Below are 20,545 nucleotides of genomic sequence, written 5' to 3'. Positions count from 1 at the left end.
CGTTCAATGTTCATCTGTTGGTGGAATCTTCTGGAAAACTTTTGCCTGGAAATAATTAATTAATTTGATACAGTTGCTATATAGCAGGCAGAACCATATTGTATTCATAGTCGGTNGAGGTCCTACAGCAAAACATTTCATGGGACCTTAGATTTAGGGCAGGTGGCCCACTATCCCGACACCCATAGTGCTACAAGCCTACAAGCAAAAAGTTACCACTGAGTTAAAAAAATGTTTGCTAAGTGACTTGCCCAACGACACATATGCCTATCCTTCTATTAGTATCAGTATCCAGACAAAGCAGAGCTCTAAAACATAGATGTATAGAATCAGAAATACACTTACTTTTCTAACAACGAACATTTCAAGCTGGTTATTTTTTCTTTTCATCAACTTCGGAACTTCAATCATCATTTCTTGACATTTCTTGAGGTCACCACGCACTCCTTCAAGCACTAAGGGAAAATCATACTTAATTTTATTGTACTGAATGAATGTATGTAACTTGCTTTATCCTCGCATGGCTGGAAAACGACAGTCATTAAATGGAGTGTTCTGTTTCATACACCTCATGCCAGCTTACGAGTTACCATGTATGTTACTTTGTGGGTGATTATTTTATGTTTTTTTCATTGTTTTTACGTATGGTTGATAATTTGAGCAACCCATTAGTGACCACTGGGTTGGAGCAATTGCGGTTAAGTGTTTTGCCGCAGACATTTGCCAACAATGATAGCACACCTTGCTAAAGTGCATGAAACCACGTTACCACAGTGCACAACTGACATACACTATTTTATTCTGTGTGAATGAGGTCCTACAGCTGACACAATGGGTTCCTGCAATTTATCCCATAGTTGGCACATTACCCCAACACCAAGGGTTCTAAAATCCCTTTTATTGACCACTGGGTTGGAGCAATATAAGTGTCTTGTACAACGACACAATAATGCAAAAATTGAAGTTTCATTAATCTTTTTGTTGGCAAGTTTAAGTGTTATCATATTACGTAGGACTTTAACCTCAATCATTTTCCTTTTCTATGCTATAGGTCACCTGACTGTATTTGATGGGTCACGTGTTACATTGTCGAATGACATCGACTAGGGCATTTTAGATTATCATTACTTTATTTTACATTGTGAAAATAATACTACATTTTGTTCGTCTTGGTTTACTGGCTTGTTTAAGTTAAACTTAGTTTTTCATTAATAAACATTGAAAGGTCAACAGTAAGTATAACTTTACCCTAATTAGTGTGCACAGTTTATCAAAAATATTAAAATACACATTTTATAAAAAACGAAATTTCTATCAGATTTTAGTATCAAATGCAACTCACATGCTGTTAGATATGCATAGTAGCATACAGACCATTTTGATTCCAGCTTCAACCTACATAAGAATGCATTAGCTGCAGCCATTAAGTACTGGTGCATTATCTTGATTAAAAATCTGTCCACTGGGCTTATAATAAAAGGAATCGTAAATACAGGTCATTTGTAGGTGAACTGAAAAGGCATGCCCCAATGTATTAAAGAAAATGTATATAGACAAGCATAGGCATAACACTAGGGGTGCATGGGATGATATGTGAATCTTTTGCTTATCAGTCCAATTTAAAGCTTAAAATGGGTTAAACCATGTCAGTTGTAAGTGTATATAGGTAGAGTTGAAGTATACTACATTCACAATATAAAATAAAAAGGTTCCCCAATGTTTGACGACTATGAATGTAACTGCATTTTAACAACGTCACTCCAAATATTATTAAAAAAAAATTATCAAATGATAAAAAAAAATATCAAATTTATCAAATAACTTTCATTTAGTTTTAACTGCAATTTAACAACGTCACTCCAAATATTCTCAAAACAAATTTATTAAATGATAAAAAAAATTGTATCAAATTTATCAAATATGTTTTCATTTAGTTTTAACTGCATTTAATACTAATGACTTTTATTGAAATGGTAATAAACTAGGATATAGTAAACTTTTTCTATTGCACAACCCAAACTGGAAATATTTCAAACAACATAATAATAATACAAACCTGACAATATTTTCCAAAGCTCGCTCCCAGTTTAACTGCATAATGCAACACCAGCCTGTTGAAAAGTAAAGTAAAGTCATAAAAATTAAAAATTTAATACAAAAATATAAATAATACCTATTTCATATGAACACAGGAGTTGTAGCTCTCTCTGCTCTTGAGCCTGGTCATAAGAAGCTTGAAGAGATTCTAAAGCACCATTGACATCTCTCTATGAGGGAAATTGATTAGACTTGACATTTCATAGGTGGAAGTACATTGACAACTGTCTACCAAAACAGCCAGAATATTCATTAGAACTAAATTTAATTTTTTAAATGCTATCTATTGGATTTGTAAAGTTGTATTATTATGCAAAAAGAGCACAATATATCATAACCAATGTATAAACACAGTATGAAAACTGTTAACTACATAATTATTGTTTTCTACTTTTCTAAAAAATTTCTTCTGGCAATTGTTTAAGTACCAATGTTTCAACAATGTGCAATATATGCAGTATAGTACTGTGGGGAAAGATGGGACACCTTAAGCACATAATATCCAAATATCCTGAATCCTGATCTTGTTTTAAAGAATCTGTGAAAGTCGTGAGGATAAGGTTTTATAATTCTTTGATGTTCTTTGTTTACTACCAGTTGTGACGAAAAAAGAAAAAAAAATGTCCTATCTACCACCACCCTACTATACGATTCTTTACGACCTATGAAAGCAGTGGGTGTTGGGGTAATGGGCAAAATATGGCCCAAATCCCAGGACCTCACCCATACAGAATAGAAGACAAACCTTGCATCTTCGGACTCTTCCTTGGAAGAAGAGGACCAGGGAAGAAGTTGGATACTTCTCCTGGTTTATCTCTAAGAGTCGCTCAGCCTCTGGAAGACCAGCATCTGCGACATCACCATCCACAGAAAAGAAAGGACGAACAACAGTATGGTACCATAACAAACACAACCTAAGAATCATTAAAATAAAGTTTTCAGAAATTAGGCTCGATTTATTTTTGTAAATGTTTAAAGAAGAAATCATAAGGCTAAAAAGCTCTTCCAATAATTGAAAGTACTATTTATAAGGTCACTTTATAAGGGTAAGAATAGATGAAAATTGCAATGTGCATTTCAACTCACAAACACAAACATATTATGCTTAGATAATATGACCGTTTTGTTAACAAACCAAACTTAGATTTTGTACGGCGCCGTGGCACAGTGGTTAGCGAGCCTGCCTCTAACCCAGTGGTAATGGGTTCAAGGCTCGTCACAGCTAGCATTGTGGGCGAAATGTCCTCAAGCAAGCCACTTAATGACGATTGCTCCAACCCAGTGGTCACAAATAGGTTGTCCAAATTATCAAGCATACACAAAAAAGAATCGCCCACAAAGTAACATACACGGTAAGTCGTAAGCTGCCACGAGGTGTATGAAACAGAACACCTGCCTTATAACACTAGTCGTTTTCAAACCACGCGAGGATAAATTAAGTTAAACTCATTCATTCAGTTACATACATTGCAAGAGGAGCCTTCATGTCTTCACTGTCACACGCAACTTGTAATGCTCGCATGCCAGCGACCCCATCTCCTGAGAACCCCATCATGTTAACGATACGTAGCAGGTTTTGAGGAATAAGCGACACGCATAAATTAATTGCTCCGTAACCAAAACACACAGCTCCATAAAGACGAAGAAGAGTTGATTTCTGGTCCGTACCATTGCTTGGGAAAGAGGACGCAGCCGGTAACTCCAATTCTTCTTTCCTACAAGATGGTAGCGTAAGAAAGCCAGTTGAGGGTTAGGGTAACGGGCCAAATTTGGCCTAAAATCAGGCCCTCGGAAAGCCTATATAGAATGGATTGAAACTAAAAGGCCAGACTTTTTCTCATGATAAAGTAATTATTGCATTATACAATATAGAATCAAAAACAGAAAACATTATCATTATATTTTCAATTATATATATACTGTTCTTTTTAATTAGGAATCAATTCTATTCTAAATGAGTAAGGTTCTATAGTCACGTCAGACACCCAGGGGACCTAGTATCAGGGCCAAAGGTGGCCTATTAAGTCGCCAGAACATCCCAAGGCTAGGGGAAAACCAAATTAATTTGTTTTGTCTGTTTACATTTTTGTTTTAAATATGAAATTATTCAATAATAAATTACATGATATCATCTTCATTTGATGATAGACTTGATGTTGACTCGGAATGTGGGAGTTCTGGTGGAATGGAATCTCCTGCTTCTCCATTGCCATTCACAAAACCAACATCTGCTGTGGTCTAAAATAAAATACAAGCTGAAGTAAAATACATAGGTAGATAAAAGTAGTTGTTTCTATTGGAAGTTTAACTTGATAATAACCAAACATAAATGGTTCGTTTGTTTGCTAGGTGTAGCGACCATGCTTATTTTCTTTCAATTAAAATATGTTTTTAACTGTAAGCGTGTTGTGAAGCAAGGTACATGTTAAGTTAATCATTTATAAACAGTAGTGATACCCACACAGTCTTGCATAGTTGCATTTACTTTCATACTGTATTCTAATGCTACCTGTACATTAAAGTAATACCTGCAATATACATATAGTAAGGTGGGGGAAAATGGAACGCCTTTAGCGCATAATATCCAAATATCCTGATCGTGTTTTAAACAATTAACAACAATCTATGGGAGTCATTAGGATACGGTTTTATAATTCTTAATAAATGGTCCTTTTTTACTACCAAATGGGAAGAGAAAATACAATGAAAAGTTGTCCTATCTTCCTTCACCCTACTATACTGCATATATCTGTATTAAATTTATATGTTTACCTTGGAATTACAGGTACCACAATTGATATGAATATATTTTAAATTTTGCCAGAGATATACAGTATGGTGGGGGAAGATGGGACACCTTTAGGGCATAATATCCTGATCGTGTTTTAAACAATTAACAACGGCCTATGAAAGTCGTGAGGATACGGTTTTATAATTGCTTGGATGTTCATTGTTTACAACCAAACTGGGGGGAAAACATATTAAAAAAGTGTCCCATTTTCCCCCTTTCTACTATATATAAAATAACAACTCACAGAAAGTTCCACTTCATGTTGTTTCAACAATTCCACGATTTGTTTGTGGCATCTTTCATAAACCTTCCACGCTTTCCTAAGCATCCAGCCACCTTTTATATAACCTACACAATGTGGTGGTTAAATAAAGCTAAGATAACTTCCTGTAAGTTGTTAACCAATAAACCAGAGTTGTTATCTTTATAGCTATATTTAGATCTTAATGTTTTGACAGACCGGAGATACACATTTCATTCGTGCTGTCATGATTATACTGAAACTGACGGAAAAATGAATGTATGAATGTAACTTACTTAATCCTCGCGTGGGTGTAAAACCACAGTCGTTATAACACAGGTGTTCTGTTTCATACACCTTGTGCCAGCTTACTAGTTACCATGTACATATTATGTATGTTACTTTGTAAGTGATTATTTTTTTGAATTTTTTTTTCTTTTAAGAATGGCTGTTAATTCGGAAAACGCATTAGTGACCACTCGGTTGGAGCAATTGCTGTTAAGTGTCTTGCCCAAGAACACATACGCACACAACAGCCCATGTTTAAAAATACTAGACCCCCTTTAAAATAAAGATCTTGCAGTCATACATTGCAGATTATGTTTATTATTTTTGGTCCTACCTGTGAGATCCTGTTTTATGAAGTATATAAGAGCAATGTACAAGTAACAATCACCAACAATGATTCTTCTTTGTAACACAGATTCGATTGATAAAGGTTTTTTCTTTGGTGCCTGAAGACAAAGCAGTAAAGTATTATATGTGTTTTGGGTGTGCAATAAAAACAGTTACTACACCAGAATATTATTGACTTTAAAACTAGCCCAGTATAAGAAACTGATTCCTATCATTTAGGTATTTTTGAAACAATGTAAAAGAACCAATACCTGATTACATTATAATTACTCTGTAGTGCAGGTAAAATCAGGTGGTCCAAATTGTTTTGGACGAAGCTAATTTGAATAAATTGAAAATAAGAGTTTCCAATTAAATTCTTTGTTGGATGTGACACATGGGAATAGGGATTTAATTAAAGGAATCCATAATTTAGACGGTTGCTTGCCTGAGTACCCATTCAATGAATACGCGGACAATGTATTACAAGGATGTGTCAAGCCGAGCCTACACTCAAAACCTTGTGCCCGAGCGCCTCCTTTTTTTGCAGAGCGCCGAGCCTGAGCACCTGCTTGGTGATGTCATAGGTGCTCGGGCTCATTGCTTTTCGTTAAGGCTCAGTGCTCGGCGAACCCGAGCACAACTTCAGCATATTCCTAATGTATTTTTAACTCCTAAAACAGACATTTTTCCCACCAGAGCAGACATTGTTTTACCAAAACAGACATTTTTACACCAAAACAGACATTTTTACACTAAAACGGGCATTTTTGTTTGTTACCTACTCCGTTAAATTTAATTATTCAGTCAAATCTTAAGTGACATCTAAAATCAAATTATATCATAATGTATTAATTTTGTAACAATAATAAAATATATGACAGTAGCACCTTTTTTCTGAATTTGTTTTTTAAAACATCAAGTATATCGTCCTCTGCGTTATTGCATAACTTTTGTGTCGATTTTAAAGCAGTGACTGCTTCTTCTAACTTGTCATCTTCAAAACTCATTAAACCTTGCTGAAAATATATGAAATATGTGGGGTTTTTGGTTAGTTATTAGTTAAGGGTTATTGGTTACTGGTAAGCAGATAATGTGGGGGAGATATTTCACTAACACCACAAAATGTTTACAATCTTTTTAAATTAGATCGAGGGGGTATGAAAAAGTAAAAGCATTTCAAAACATAAAAATAAGTAAATATACTATAAGAAAGAATAAAAAACAGTATTTAGAAATAACTTACCATAAAACAGACAAAGCTGGAGCCAGCACTCATCAATGGACTGCTGTCTCTGTGAAATAAAACGTAGGAATGAATAAATGTAACTTGCTTTATCCTTGAATGGCTGGAAATGATTGTGATTATAACACAGGTGTTCTGTTTCATACACCTTGTGACAGCTTAAGGTGGCTGTACACAGTATCCGGCGTGCGAATTTGCTTGCGAAGTCGTATGCAAACCCGTGTCCAATTCAGCTTGCGGCAGCGAAATCAGGACAAAGCGGACAAATTCCGGATACTGTGTACAGTCACCTTAACGAGTTACCCTGTATGGTACTTAGTGGATGATTTTCCACTAGTAAGTGGTATGAATGAAAGCCAATAGTAAAGAATCTTCTGGTACGTTACAGATTAGGCTGGTGGAAAATGTTAGAGGTTGGTAGTTAAGGGTTATATGGGTTAGCACAGAGGTTCCCAAACTATTTTAAAATTTTGCTTGGGGGACCCTTTGCAATTTTAATATATATTGCGGCTCTATAAAGATGAAAGAATGCTATAGGAAAAATGCAAAAACACGCCAATGAAAGAAAAAGCAAAAACGATCAAATACGATAAGACTCTACTATCCAGACTTTCTGAAACTGCTGTATGGACCGCAGTCTATGAACCGCTGAGTTAGCATATACTGAGTTAGCATATAATAAGGGAATGGACTCTTCACAAAGTAAAAACAAAGAACTAAAACATTACAATGGTCTATCTATATCCCTGATTCCTTACTTGAATTTTGCAAATAATGCTTGAGACTCTTTGAAGCCATTATTTAACATCAATGCTATTCCTTCGTGAGCTAAAATGTGATCTTCAAAGTCGGGCGGTAGTTCTATGGTTCCTGGATTTGCCATTTAAATCATTTGCTACAAATATTAATATAACTTTTTTTATTTTGGTACTTTCCGTTTACTACCTGGTTAAAAATCGTGGACAGAAATATAAAATATGTGCAATTTTTGATAGTAATACTCTTTCTCACGTAAAGGTACATACAGTGTATATAAACAAACGACCTCTACTCAATGCTTTTATCATGATCGACTAAAATGAACAACAAACAATTCTTGGATTTCTCAAAACAAATGTTGTTATGGATGACTGCGTTTTAACCACGTGGCCAAGCATGAAATAATAACCATTTCTTTTTTCCTCCCCACATTTTTAATCCGGAATTATACCTTTTTCCCTTAGTTGAATCATTACTTAAAAATATAAACAAATTGAGGGTTAGTACGCCCACAGCTGAACTAGTCTACAAACCCTAACAAACTAAAGGTAAATATTTTAATAACCAATATACCTTACCTATAAACAATATACCTTACCTGTTCTTGCACCCACGTACTTTTGTTTTAACGTTTTGAAAACTTTATATTATATGAACTACACAAACGTTTTATTTACACTTGATGGTCGAACTAATTTACAAGATTTTCAAATGACGCATTTTCGAGTATGGTGACAATACAAAGATCTAGTGTTCATAAAATTAACTTAAAACTTAAACTGTAATTATTGATGATCATGTGTAAAAGTTACAGTTTATCGGATAAAAAGATCCCAAACGTTTTAGGAATGTTTGCAGTTCAGCGGATACAAAAATGAACCATTTCTGTCATTGAACAGAAATTATGCGTTGGTCGAATTTTTTAAAAATATCATCAGTTTTCATTATCAGAGCGATTGGGACTCGGTGATCTGGAATGTTCTTTTTGCCTCTCATCTTCGGGTGCATTATCTTTGCTCCTAGAACGAGATCTACTGCGATTCCGTGGAGAATTTCCATTCTCGACACCATTCACTGGGGTACGAGATCTGGACCTACTTTTAGATTTATTACCCCGAGGACTCCTGCTACGAGATCTGCTCCTTGAGGCACTGCGATCCCTGGATCGATCCAGAGATTTTGATCTGCTCTTCTTTGATTTATCAGCACTGCGTGATCGACTTCTAGAATCCCTCTTCTCAATATACTCCACGGATTTGGATCGAGAGCGACTCTTCCGATCTTTGTCACGACTTCTTGAACGGGAACGAGAACCTTTCTTATCTTCCGATTTTGATCTGGAACGGCTGGAGCGATCAGATCTGGTCCTACGTCGACGATCTTCACGACTTGATTTTCTTGGGCTGCGACTTTTGCGCTCAGCACTTGATCTTAAGAAACAGAAAGATGATAAAACTGTTTCCCACATTTTATTAAATGATTCAATCATAACTTACGTGCTGCGCGATCGACTTCTGCGTGATCTCTTTCTCCTTGGACTACGAGATCTGGACTTGGAGTAGGATCGAGATCGTGAACGGGACCTAGAATAAGAGCGGGAGCGGCGACGCCTACCCACACTGAGAAAATGAAGCAAATGAGTCACATGCTGCTCATGATACCAACGTATTGCCCGGATAATAAATAGAAAAATTTAACTTGAAGAAAAAGTGGCCTTTGGTGCATTGCATGTGATGACGAATTGACGTAAATAGGTTATTACTTGCCAAACACTGAAAAGCCACCACTAAATTCCTAATCGTTGAGAAGCGCGCTGTAATAGTTCAGCCGATCTCGGGTCATTCATTCTGCGATCACTCGCACCGAACAAAAACGCACACTGCACCACGATCACATATCGTTCATGCCCTCTATCGTTCATTAGGCGCTCTGAGCCACTGTGCACCACGTACATGGGCCTCGTATCAATAATGTACACTCGGTGACATGAAAATCAGCCTAGAAGGGCAGTGATATGCTCAGTTAAAAGTTTGACACGGCAAAGTTTGGAATTAAATTAATAGCTTATGAATTGTTTCAAATTATAATATTATATTTTGGTGAGGTTTCCATACTCAGCTGTGCCATAAGAGAGCGCAATGTTCACATCAATGATTGTTGGGTTGAAGGATCATCAAAGTAAACCTTAAAACCTATACTTCTAACAAGATAATAAAGTAACCGCAATTAAACAAAACAATTTTAAGCTTACCCTCTAGACCTTGGGCAATCACGTGCAAAGTGACCGGTCTCGCTGCAGTTGTAACATCTCATATCGCTTCGAAACCCTCGGTTTCCACCACCACCTCCTCCTCCATATCTATCATATGGAGCAGGACCACGTCGTGCAGGCCGACCGGTACTTCGGGAGTTTGAAATGTCAACTCTTACTTTTCGATCGCAAATTATTCTGAAAATGGGGTAAAAGAACATATTTAGTTTCAAATAAACAGTGAAATCTATAACAATGGCAATCTCCTTCAAAAAATGTGTTTAGTATAATAATTAGTTTCAAATAAACAGTAAAATATATAAAAACGACATAAGTTTCTGTAGCAATATGTACAATATTGGAAAAAAGCTCAAAATAATATTGAAGTTTTTAACAATATATCTTACTTTCCATCTAATCCACGAACGGCATCTTTTGCATCTCGGGCATCTTCGAAAAGAACATACGCAAAACCTGGAGGGTTTCTTGCGACCCAAACGCTGTCCAATCTTCCGTAGTAGCTGAATTCTTCTTCAAGATCCTCTCTTGATGCGTGCGTTCCAAGATTGCCAACGTAAACTTTTCGATCGGAGCTCGCACGAAATGACCTCGACGACATTTTAACAAATCTGCGTACTGGTAAAAACTAAATCTATTAAAAAGTTATAAAAAAATAATAAGACAGACGCTTATGTATAAAGAAATGAAAAATAAATGCACAGTGGCTCTTTTAAATGCGATTTTCTTATCCGCAAAACAGGCAAATTAGACATCGCTTTGTCACAAACTTCCTTCTATCGCAATGGCGCCATTTTTTCTGACGTCATAAAAAAGAAGCGGCGAGTGTTGGTGACGTAATAAAGAGCAAAGCAAGCGGAACGAATATGATTGGGGAGTAGTAGCGTGTTTGTGTTTTGATATCCGAGTGTCTTGTGTTGTGTTTACGTCTGTTTGGTTTGTTTGCAATAAAATAAGCTTATACTGTGTGTATATATACATTCAAATATACAACGTCAAGTCTCTGTTTTTACCAGATTTAGAAGAAATACGGAATTTTTTGATTCGTTTTTGTGATAAACTGACAAAGCAGTATGTCCGAACGAAAAGTTCTAAACGTACGTTTATTCATTATTCTTTTAACTGTATTTCTGTTTGAAAATTTAAAAACTCCTTTACTTACTATGCATAGTTTCCAATTTTTCAAGCTAAATCAGTCAAATCTCTTACAGAAATACTATTTGTTATTCTTTTAACTGTAATTCTGTTTATTAATCCAAAAACGTATTTACCATATACAATATTACCACATTTACAAGCTAAATCAGTCAAATCTCTTTGCAGAAATACTACCCTCCTGATTATGATCCTTCTAAAATACCCAAGCTTAAGCGAGCCAAAGACAGACAATATGTTATCCGTGTTATGGCCCCATTTCATATGAGGTATATGTCAATTCTGTAGTATGTGTCCTAGCTTTTCCCCTTGTAAAATTGTTTTGTTGTGACGGAATATTATGTAGCAATGCTTCTTTCCTGGTGCCTAGCATAATGATTAGCGCACCTGTCTCTAACCTAGAGGTTACGAGTTTAAGGCCTGTCGCTGCTACAATTTCGGTCATATGTGTTTCTGAGAAAGATAATTAATAACAATTCCTCCAACCCAGTGGTCACTAATGGGTTGTCCAAATTGTCAGCCATGTATAAAGTAAAAACTCTCACCTCAAAAACATCACCCACAAAGTTACATACGTGGTAACTTGTAAGCAAGCACAAGGTGTATGAAAAAAGAACACCTGTGTTACAATGAATGTCTTTGCCATGTATGGGTAAATAAGTTACACTCATAAACTCATTCATTGTTATTTTCATGCTGTAAAACTTTAATGTGTCAGTTTGAACATACTTAGCATAAATGTTTATTTATTGTTCTATTACAGATGCAAAACCTGTGGCAATTACATCTACAAAGGAACGAAATTTAACGCTAGAATGGAAACTGTCCAGACTGAAGATTATCTTGGTCTAAGGATCTACAGATTCTATATCAAATGCACAAAATGCGTGGCGGAAATTACATTCAAGGTCATTACGACTATCAAAGCTTTATTATTACTAAAAATATTTTGAACATGTTTGATATTGATTTTGACTTTTTTTCTAGTAATAAACCCACTGAACGAGATGTATCTTTGCGCGAACTTTTGTTTCCATTAGATTAGAAGACTAACTTGATAATAATTGATAATTATTAATTAAACATAAATTTGTTTGTCTGCTAAGTGTAGTGACCACGCTTATTTTCTTCCAACGAGATAAATATGTTTTTAACTGTAAGCCTGTTTTAACAACTGTTGTTTTGTTGCTATATCCTGTCTTTTTGTTTAAAATATTTTTAAATCTTCCCTATCGTAATCGAATAGACAAATAATGTTGTTATTGTTATTATAAAACTGTTTTCTTTTAGACTGACCCTGAGAATATGGATTATGCAATCGAACATGGGGCTACGAGGAATTTTGAGGCAGAAAAGTTGTTGGAACAAGAAGAGAAACGACTACAGGAGAAAAAAGATGCAGATGAAGCTAATCCAATGAAGGTAGGGATGAGACAACTGTAATTATACCACAATACAGCAGTAGCCATGTATTGCTAATATCTTGGTCTTGAACAATGTTGAAGGGAACGCTTTGTCCAAAGACACACACACACACCCACAATAATAGCAGGGTCAAGCCTTGAACCCATGACCTCTTGAGTTAGAAGCAGACTTGCTAACCACTGCACTGTACCATTATGTATTTTAATTTTCTTCCTTTTAAGATGTTGGAGATCAGAACTCGGGATTCGAAGCGGGAGATGGAAATGATGGAGAGTTTGGAGGAGTTACGGGAGTTGAATGAACGTGTGGCTGGTCTTGATTATGATGGGTTGCTACGGAAACGCCAGGAGTCAGAAGAAGAGAGAATTGCGAGGTTGAAGCAAGAGGAGGATGAAGAAGTAAGGTACGAGATGTTGTTATAGATATAATGTTAGGGAAACCCATATTGTTGCAGAATTCAGCGCAATGTAAAACTCGAAGCATGGTAATACTATAAGCATAAGTGTAACATTTTAGTTTCCTCATGCCTGTTACCCCAGCTTTTAAAACGGGAGTGACATTAATATATTTAGCTCCAAAGTTTTATAAGTAAAACCGCTTTTACCCGGCTGTTAAGGGTCTATACAAACAAAAACAAGCCAAGCAAAAGGCTTTCGTTTCCACATTAATTAATTAATTTTTCTGGGTTTTGGTAAAAAAATTTAATAACATTTCCCCTTCAGATGTTGTGGTCATTTTAATAATAATAATAATAACTTTATTTGACTCTTCGATGCCGGTAGCAAAGATTTAGAAATTTTTTAAACGAAAAGACAGGATATAGCGACAAAACAACAGTTGTTGAAACAAAACATTTGTTTGATGCTCCATAAACAAGTACTCTAACCAAACCAACAGAAGATAACTTCATGTCTGTCCTCTTTAGGAAAATTTTTGATAACCATATGATCCGGAGATTACAGGATGATGACAGTGATGAAGAAGATAAGAAGACTCCGGACACAAAGAAACGACCAATAGAGGCATCCAGCATCCTAACTGATGTAGGGGAAAAGATTGCATATCTCCATTTTTCTCAAAAACTATTCACTTTTTTACTATAGTAATACGCTGATAAAAATATGCTCAAAAGGTGCCAGTGTACACATAGGCGAACGGTGGGTGTCACCCGAACTTTTACTTTTAATCAATATTTTCTAATGTTTATTTTTTGTAACAGAGCGGTGAGGCGTCCACAAGCAAAATGCAGAAACTTGATGTGAAATCAAAAAAGAAAACTGCGGCATTGCTGGGAATAGTGAGAAAAACGACCAAAGCTTCAAACAATGAACCAAGTACTTCCCAAAACACTCATAAAAAACTGGAGCAGCCTGTAAAAGACAATCCTGAAAATCTAAATGGAGTTGGAGCCACTAAGAGTAAAACTACTGAACCTGCAAAACCAGTTGGTTTATCCTTACTTGGTGGTTATGGAAGTAACAGTAGTAGCAATGAAACAGATTCGGACTAAATTCTGTAGCCTCATTTTAACATTAGGTTTTTAAAACAAAATGAATACTCTAACCTGTTTAAGGGGTGCGTGGTGCAGTAATCAAAAAATTAAAACATTTTTTTCTGCATAAATCAATACCCATTTTAATATAGAGTTTTTATAACATAGTGAATACCACCTGTTCAAAAGGTGCAGTAGTCAAAAACTTAAAACATTTTTTTAATGTGCATAAATCAATAAAATGCAATACAAAGCATTTAAACTAGCAGATTCATAAATACCATCGCTGAAAAAATACAAAATATCTGTGTTGCTTCTTACAGAAAAGCTTAAGAAACAATATGTTGCTATAAAATAAATAAATCTGAGTACAGACAGGTATAGCAAAGTTGTACTAGAGAAATATTTACAGTGATATAATCACAAGTGAAGCCTTGGGCAGCAGCTAAAAATAAAGCGTAGTAACGGCTGTATCAAATCTCTGACATGTTACTAGTGCATATACATGTGATTGTACTAAAACTATATTAAAGTTGTTTAAAAGAAAACATGCGCATAAAAACCGCATAGAGCTGTACCAAATGTACTAATACATATCATTAAGCTTCTCGTCAAAGGAAAATATAACATCATAGAAGTAAGTATCATAATACTAAGTGCAGAGGGTAGTGTCTGTGATAATGGCAGAACACATCTTGAACCATTGCTTAAAGGTGAAGCTTTCTTTTGCATAGCTTGACTTGAAGTCTCATCTATAAAGAATGTTTCAATACATTTTCAAACTGCACAAACTTTTTAAGATATATTACTGTGGGGTAAGATGGGGCACCTTTAGCACATAATATTCGAATATCCTGATTGTGTTTTAAACAATTAATACCGATCTATGAGAGTATTAAGGATACGGTTTTATAATTCTTTAAATGTTTTTTGCTTATCACTAAATGGATGAAGAAAATAGAATGAAAAGGTGTCCCATCTTCCCCACCCTAATATACTTACCATTTTCATAAAAGTCTTTTAGAAGTTTATCTTTGCTAGAAAATCTTTCATGCAACCATAACATACATCCAGAAGTGTCAGGGTTGTCACTCTTAAGTGACGTGATTGAGTTGACAACATCATCAATGGGAAACCTCTCAAAGCGAATATAAACCCGTCGACATTTACCAGTGATGAACTGCCATGTAGTAGGTGCTACAAGTCGTTTATCTCCTGTATTTAAACATGCAGGTACTTTTTAAATTGGCGCTATGACAAAGTGGTTAGCACGCCTGCTTCTAACCTAGAGGTAATGGGTTCAAAGCTTGTCACTGCTAACATTGTTGGCGTATGTGTCTTTGGGCAAGACACTTAACGGCGATTGCTCCAACCCAGTGGTCACTAATGGGTTGTTCAAATTATCAGCCACACATAATGAAAAAAAAAACACTAAAAAATCCCCCACAAAGTGACATACATCGAAACTGAAAAGCTGGCACTAGGTGTATAAAAACAGGACACCCATATTATTACGACTGTGGTTTTTCAGCTACGCAAGGTTAAAGCAGTTACATTCAACAAGCTTTTCCAATTTACTGCGGTTACAAATGTATATATTATAAGCATTAGAAATCGTATGTAATGTTAAGATGTTTACTACATATAACACTTTATTAGCTACCTTTGGTGTGTTTCTGCATTCCTTCATATATGACTGTGATATCGTAAACAGCATGAACGTGATGACGTAATGTGTTCAAGGTACATTCAAATGCTTTAACTCTTGGTGTGAGAACCTGGGGAATACACAAGAAATATACAAGCTAAGCTGTGTAAAGATTCTGCATATATTGCACAATATAAGAACTAATATAAATGGATGAGTGTAACATGCTTACACACTCGTTGCATTTAGTATTACTTTGCCTGGAATTGGAACATTTTACCATTAATTGTTACGTAACATTTGCTGTTGCAACATAACTATCAAATATGCTGAAGTCGATATAAAACCGTTGTTCATACACCCCGTGTCAGCTTACACAATACTAATATAATATATGACAGTTAATTATCAGCAATGATAATTAAGTCATCTATACTCTTTAGTATAATAATAATTAAGTAATCTTTTTATTTATCATGATAAATAGCACAGTTGCTTAGCGCGCCTGCCTCCAACCCATAGGAAATAGGTTCAAGGCTTTTCCCTGCTACCATTGTTAGGGTATGTGTTCTTGCTTCTTGGGCGAGACACATCCATGTTTAACGACTGTCGCTTTCTGGCCACGCGAGCATAAAGTAAGTTACATTCATTCATATAAGTATAGTAGAAAGCTTAGAAGCCTAATACCTGTGACAGCGGTTGAAGACCAGCTTTTGTGGCAAATGACTGACTTTTTTCAAGTAGGTCTTTTCGTGCTGGAGAAAATCTTGTGCCTTCTGGGTAAACCAGGAAATATAGATTTGTTTTTCTGTATTAAATTAATGGTCAATGATACATCTTAAAAACTATTCATACCTCTTGAAAATTCTACATTCATTTTAAGATACAAATAATAATAACCTATATATTTTTAGCAAATATTAATTTTTTAAAAGTAAAGACAGGATATAGCAACAAAACAACAGTCCTTAAAACACACTTACAGGTAAAAAAAATTATATTCAATAATAATAACTTTGATTTGTCTCTTCAATTTCAGTAGCGAAGATTTGGAAATTTTTAAACGAAAAGACAGGATATAGCGACAAAACAACAGTTGTTAAAACAAGCTTACAGTTAAAAACATGTTTACATTTAGTTGGTTGGAAGAAGTATTTAGTTGAAAAACAAACATTATTACCTTCTAATGAGTTTATTCAGTGTTTTTTTCATGTTGTCATCATTGTATTTCCCATCTCTTCTTACAAACACCCCTCCATGTACTCCAAATCCAAACCCATACAATGGATAATATTTAAGGCTGTTCTTGAAGACATAACGCATGTGGCCTACCATTCCTTGACTGTGGGTAAACAAATTGTTCAAAAATCATATATATATATATATATATATTATAAAAGCCAAGAAATGGATATATATATATATATATGAGATAAAAAGTTTTTCATTATAACTAGTTGTCTTCTTGTTAAACTTAATATAATGAAAAAATATTATGAACCATATAAACCCATACATAACATAATATAACATAAATCTATTGCTTTATGTATTATGTTAAATTATTGCAATGACAAAAAAGGTTACCTTTTTGCAAAAAAAAAGAAATATTAAGATAAGCCAAGAAATGGTATGAAAAGGCTATTAAACATTTTTTTATGGTATAAAAACTTGAAAAGGCTATTGTATAAAGAAAACACAAGTTAACATAAGACGTGGTACGAAAAGGAAGTTTTTTTAGTTGATTTTTTACCGAATCGCAACAAAGTCGGCCACAATCCAATCCACCAAACATTGATGATTGCTGATAACGATGCAGTTTTCCTTAATCTTTGGTATGTTACCTTCTATGTATAACTCCACTCCTATAAAACATTAATGTTGTGTTGATATCTTTTTGTTAGAATAGTAATGATTACACAATAGCAAAATCAAAGAATATTTTTTTTAAAGTTAAGAAAGGATATAGCGACAAAACGACAGTCGTTAAAACACACTTACAGTTAAAAAATAATATTTAACAATAATAATTTTGTTTGTCTCTTCAATTACAGTAGTAAAGATTTAGAAATATTTTAAACGAAAGACAGGATATAGCGACGAAACTACAGTTGTTAAAACACAATTACAGTTAAAAACATATCTACATTTATTTGGAGGAAAATAAGCGTAGTCGCTACACCTAGCCGACAAACAAGCCATTTATGTTATGCGGTTATAGGCTTGGTTGGGAAATGGCTGTTTGTATTAATAAATAATGACTTGAACATTTGCCTGTTTCTATGTCAAAACACAAGTCTTAAGTTGAAATAATTTTTTGAATGTTTGTTACATAGTTAGAAACACATATATAAACTTGCAAACAAATTAAATTTAACATTTACACAATCTCATTAAATTAGAATAAAATAATGTGAAATGATTGCAACAAGTGAAAGAATCTGTGTTTACATTAATTGAACAACTTAAGAAACAATCATAAAAACAAACATACCAGTACAGTGTTCGAAAAAGAACACCACCACACTTTGATACCACCCCCATAAACCATCCTCCATGATATGAAACCATGTTTCAGGTAGTGGGATTGAAATTACCATCCAACTGAAAAATTGAAATAATTTCTTAAAACTGATGCGATTATCAGAAATAGTTGTTTTCACATAGGTGCCATATTTTATGCACCTTATGAGTTAAAATTACAAAATTTTAGTTAAAAATTGATGCAAAAAGAACATATTAATTTATAACCTATTGCAGGATAAAAGTTGCATATTATATTTTCTAGGATTATTCATGAAAATTAAAGAGTAATTAAGCTTTACTTTAGATGGTACAAGAAAATCTTCTTAATTTAATTGTAAATTGCCACCAGCATATAATTAGAATTACTGCAAATCCCTTAATTACCATAAGTGGTAAAAGCCACACCTTCAACTTAATGTATGATTAAACTGTAGGTAATTACCAATTACAGAATGTACCGTACTTTACACATGTTTTAATATTTCACATAATTAATTCTATTTTTACTTTAATGAAAATCCAGATTAGTCTCCCCAATAAAAAACATATATATATTTAAAAATTAAGTCATAAATTTTAGAATGTAACTTACCTGACCAGTAATACCACATAAACAGGTACAGAGCAGAAGATCACCAAACAAGCAAAACAAGCCACAAGACATCGTACCAAACTTGCAAGGACTGACATAATTAATAACAGTGTGGTACCTATAAACTACCTACATGATATAACAGCTCTACAAACAAAATTCAAGTCAGAAATAATTATCTGCTATAAAAAGGCATGAAACAGATTATCAATATGAAGGAGCAGCTTGATATTAAAGTGATAAAACAAAGTCCAGAAGGTGGTGTTTGATTGGTTTAGCACAAAAATCCTTTTCCTCTTTCTTGTTTAACTAACTTAGAAAGGCAAAAATGTCCAAAAATTTTACAGTTGGTTGTTCACAGCAAGTAAAATTATGGCCACATTTTAAAGAGTGAAGTTCAACGATTTGATGCTGAAGAATGAATAGATATGAGAAGTCAAGGTCCACTCATTCAATGCCCGGATATGCTTCTACACGAGTTATTCTCAGCACAGTATGCACAGGTGTATAAACTGCAATATAAATTTATGTTTAAACAACTCTGTGCACTCTAGTATTTTACCAACATTTACCCATAAAGATACATACATACATAGTAACTCCTAAGGTGGCACAAGGTGGATGAAACAGAACACCTTATAAAAACTGTCGTTTTCCGGCCACGCAAAAATAAAGCAAGTTACATATAAAAACTGTCGTTTTCCGGCCATAAAAATTATAAAAAAGTGTTACGAAAACTGTCGTTTTCCGGCCATGAAAATTATAAAAAAAGTGTTATGTCGCATTCCGAACTGTCGCATTCCGGCTCCGCAAGGATAAAGCAAGTTACATTCATTCAACATCTTACCGTATTTTCTTTGAAAATTTTTCTTTTTAATATAACGTTGAATTATTTTTTGAGCTCCTGGAGTTTTTTCCACCACAACCGCTTCTACTTTCGCCAAACTACGTTTCAATATCGGACGACCAACAATTGTGAAATCTTTTCCACCAACAAGTAAAACCTAAAATAAAATTTATTTCTTTAATTGAGCAATAAAAACCTGATATAAAAAATTAGTTCCATTTTAATCTCATTTATAAATATATATAATTTTATTTTTTTAAACTTTATAAATTGTTACTGTAGGTTATTTTGGTTAGAATATTTTGCTTTTATACACTTTTAGATTTTTTTCAAATATATACTTTTTATTCCATAGGCCTACACATTAGGCCCTAATGTATTTTTACACCTATAGCCTATATTTTGTAACTTCTATATTTTGCATGCTTTAGATATTTATTTTTGAATTACTGGTAGACCCATTATAGTTATTTACAAAAACTGCCCATTTTAGATTTTGATTCGAAACTAATGATTTTAATTAAAACGATAACACTTTACTTCACCTTTTCAAGTCGTATTTTCTCCCCAGGTTCTGCGTCTATATAACCAGTAGTTTGAATTAAATCAAGGTCTGTCACTTTGTAATGTTTGGCCCCATACACAACCACAGCAAACAATCGTTGGTTTTGAGCTTCAGCAATGCATTCATTTACTTTACGTATTACAACTGTAGAAACAAAAAGCTACTATTATATATTTGAATGAATGAATGTAACTTACTTTATCATCGCGCGACAGTCGTTATAACACGGTTTAACACCTCGCGCCAGCTTACGAGTTACCATGTATGTTACTTTGTG

At 34.4% G+C, this 20,545-nt stretch overlaps 4 protein-coding genes across 4 annotated transcripts in view; 1 reads left to right on the top strand and 3 right to left on the bottom strand.

Moving 5' to 3' along the window:
- The window catches only part of LOC494353 (tetratricopeptide repeat protein 39C), an 11,326-nt gene extending 3,387 nt beyond the window's left edge, over positions 1 to 7,939 (bottom strand). Inside the window, exons 1-13 of the mRNA XM_009862535.3 lie at positions 7,749 to 7,939; positions 6,991 to 7,039; positions 6,635 to 6,763; positions 5,752 to 5,863; positions 5,133 to 5,236; positions 4,220 to 4,335; positions 3,564 to 3,812; positions 2,843 to 3,011; positions 2,174 to 2,267; positions 2,057 to 2,111; positions 1,343 to 1,395; positions 346 to 455; positions 9 to 45 (exon numbers count right to left, since the gene is read on the bottom strand). Coding sequence (XP_009860837.1) covers positions 9 to 45; positions 346 to 455; positions 1,343 to 1,395; positions 2,057 to 2,111; positions 2,174 to 2,267; positions 2,843 to 3,011; positions 3,564 to 3,812; positions 4,220 to 4,335; positions 5,133 to 5,236; positions 5,752 to 5,863; positions 6,635 to 6,763; positions 6,991 to 7,039; positions 7,749 to 7,873 — 1,402 coding nt within the window. The 5' untranslated portion in view covers positions 7,874 to 7,939. The remainder of the gene's footprint in view (positions 1 to 8; positions 46 to 345; positions 456 to 1,342; positions 1,396 to 2,056; positions 2,112 to 2,173; positions 2,268 to 2,842; positions 3,012 to 3,563; positions 3,813 to 4,219; positions 4,336 to 5,132; positions 5,237 to 5,751; positions 5,864 to 6,634; positions 6,764 to 6,990; positions 7,040 to 7,748) is intronic.
- Positions 7,940 to 8,396: 457 nt separating this feature from the next.
- LOC100184936 (probable splicing factor, arginine/serine-rich 6) lies at positions 8,397 to 10,720 on the bottom strand. Its single transcript, XM_002131830.4, has 4 exons — positions 10,408 to 10,720; positions 10,001 to 10,198; positions 9,246 to 9,368; positions 8,397 to 9,179 (listed from the first exon to the last, which is right to left on the bottom strand). The coding sequence occupies exons 1-4, from the start codon at positions 10,617 to 10,619 to the stop codon at positions 8,684 to 8,686; spliced, it is 1,029 nt and encodes a 342-aa protein (XP_002131866.2). The 5' UTR covers positions 10,620 to 10,720; the 3' UTR covers positions 8,397 to 8,683.
- A 212-nt stretch (positions 10,721 to 10,932) lies between these two features.
- Positions 10,933 to 14,378, top strand: LOC100177100 (YJU2 splicing factor homolog). The gene is made up of 7 exons (XM_002131758.5): positions 10,933 to 11,115; positions 11,342 to 11,442; positions 11,937 to 12,081; positions 12,464 to 12,595; positions 12,820 to 13,001; positions 13,524 to 13,641; positions 13,818 to 14,378. The coding sequence occupies exons 1-7, from the start codon at positions 11,092 to 11,094 to the stop codon at positions 14,106 to 14,108; spliced, it is 993 nt and encodes a 330-aa protein (XP_002131794.1). The 5' UTR covers positions 10,933 to 11,091; the 3' UTR covers positions 14,109 to 14,378.
- Positions 14,238 to 20,545, bottom strand: part of LOC100182568 (1-acyl-sn-glycerol-3-phosphate acyltransferase epsilon) — a 7,063-nt gene continuing 755 nt past the window's right edge. The window contains exons 2-10 of the mRNA XM_002131851.5: positions 19,704 to 19,860; positions 18,857 to 19,368; positions 18,233 to 18,342; positions 17,492 to 17,603; positions 16,919 to 17,080; positions 16,426 to 16,546; positions 15,754 to 15,868; positions 15,093 to 15,305; positions 14,238 to 14,842 (exon numbers count right to left, since the gene is read on the bottom strand). Coding sequence (XP_002131887.1) covers positions 14,628 to 14,842; positions 15,093 to 15,305; positions 15,754 to 15,868; positions 16,426 to 16,546; positions 16,919 to 17,080; positions 17,492 to 17,603; positions 18,233 to 18,342; positions 18,857 to 18,954 — 1,146 coding nt within the window. The 5' untranslated portion in view covers positions 18,955 to 19,368; positions 19,704 to 19,860 and the 3' untranslated portion in view covers positions 14,238 to 14,627. The remainder of the gene's footprint in view (positions 14,843 to 15,092; positions 15,306 to 15,753; positions 15,869 to 16,425; positions 16,547 to 16,918; positions 17,081 to 17,491; positions 17,604 to 18,232; positions 18,343 to 18,856; positions 19,369 to 19,703; positions 19,861 to 20,545) is intronic.

This window comes from Ciona intestinalis, chromosome 14, assembly GCF_000224145.3.
Source record: "Ciona intestinalis chromosome 14, KH, whole genome shotgun sequence".
Lineage (NCBI taxonomy): Eukaryota > Metazoa > Chordata > Ascidiacea > Phlebobranchia > Cionidae > Ciona > Ciona intestinalis.
Note: the sequence above shows the minus strand (reverse complement) of the source record. Positions and strands in the feature narration are given on the sequence as shown.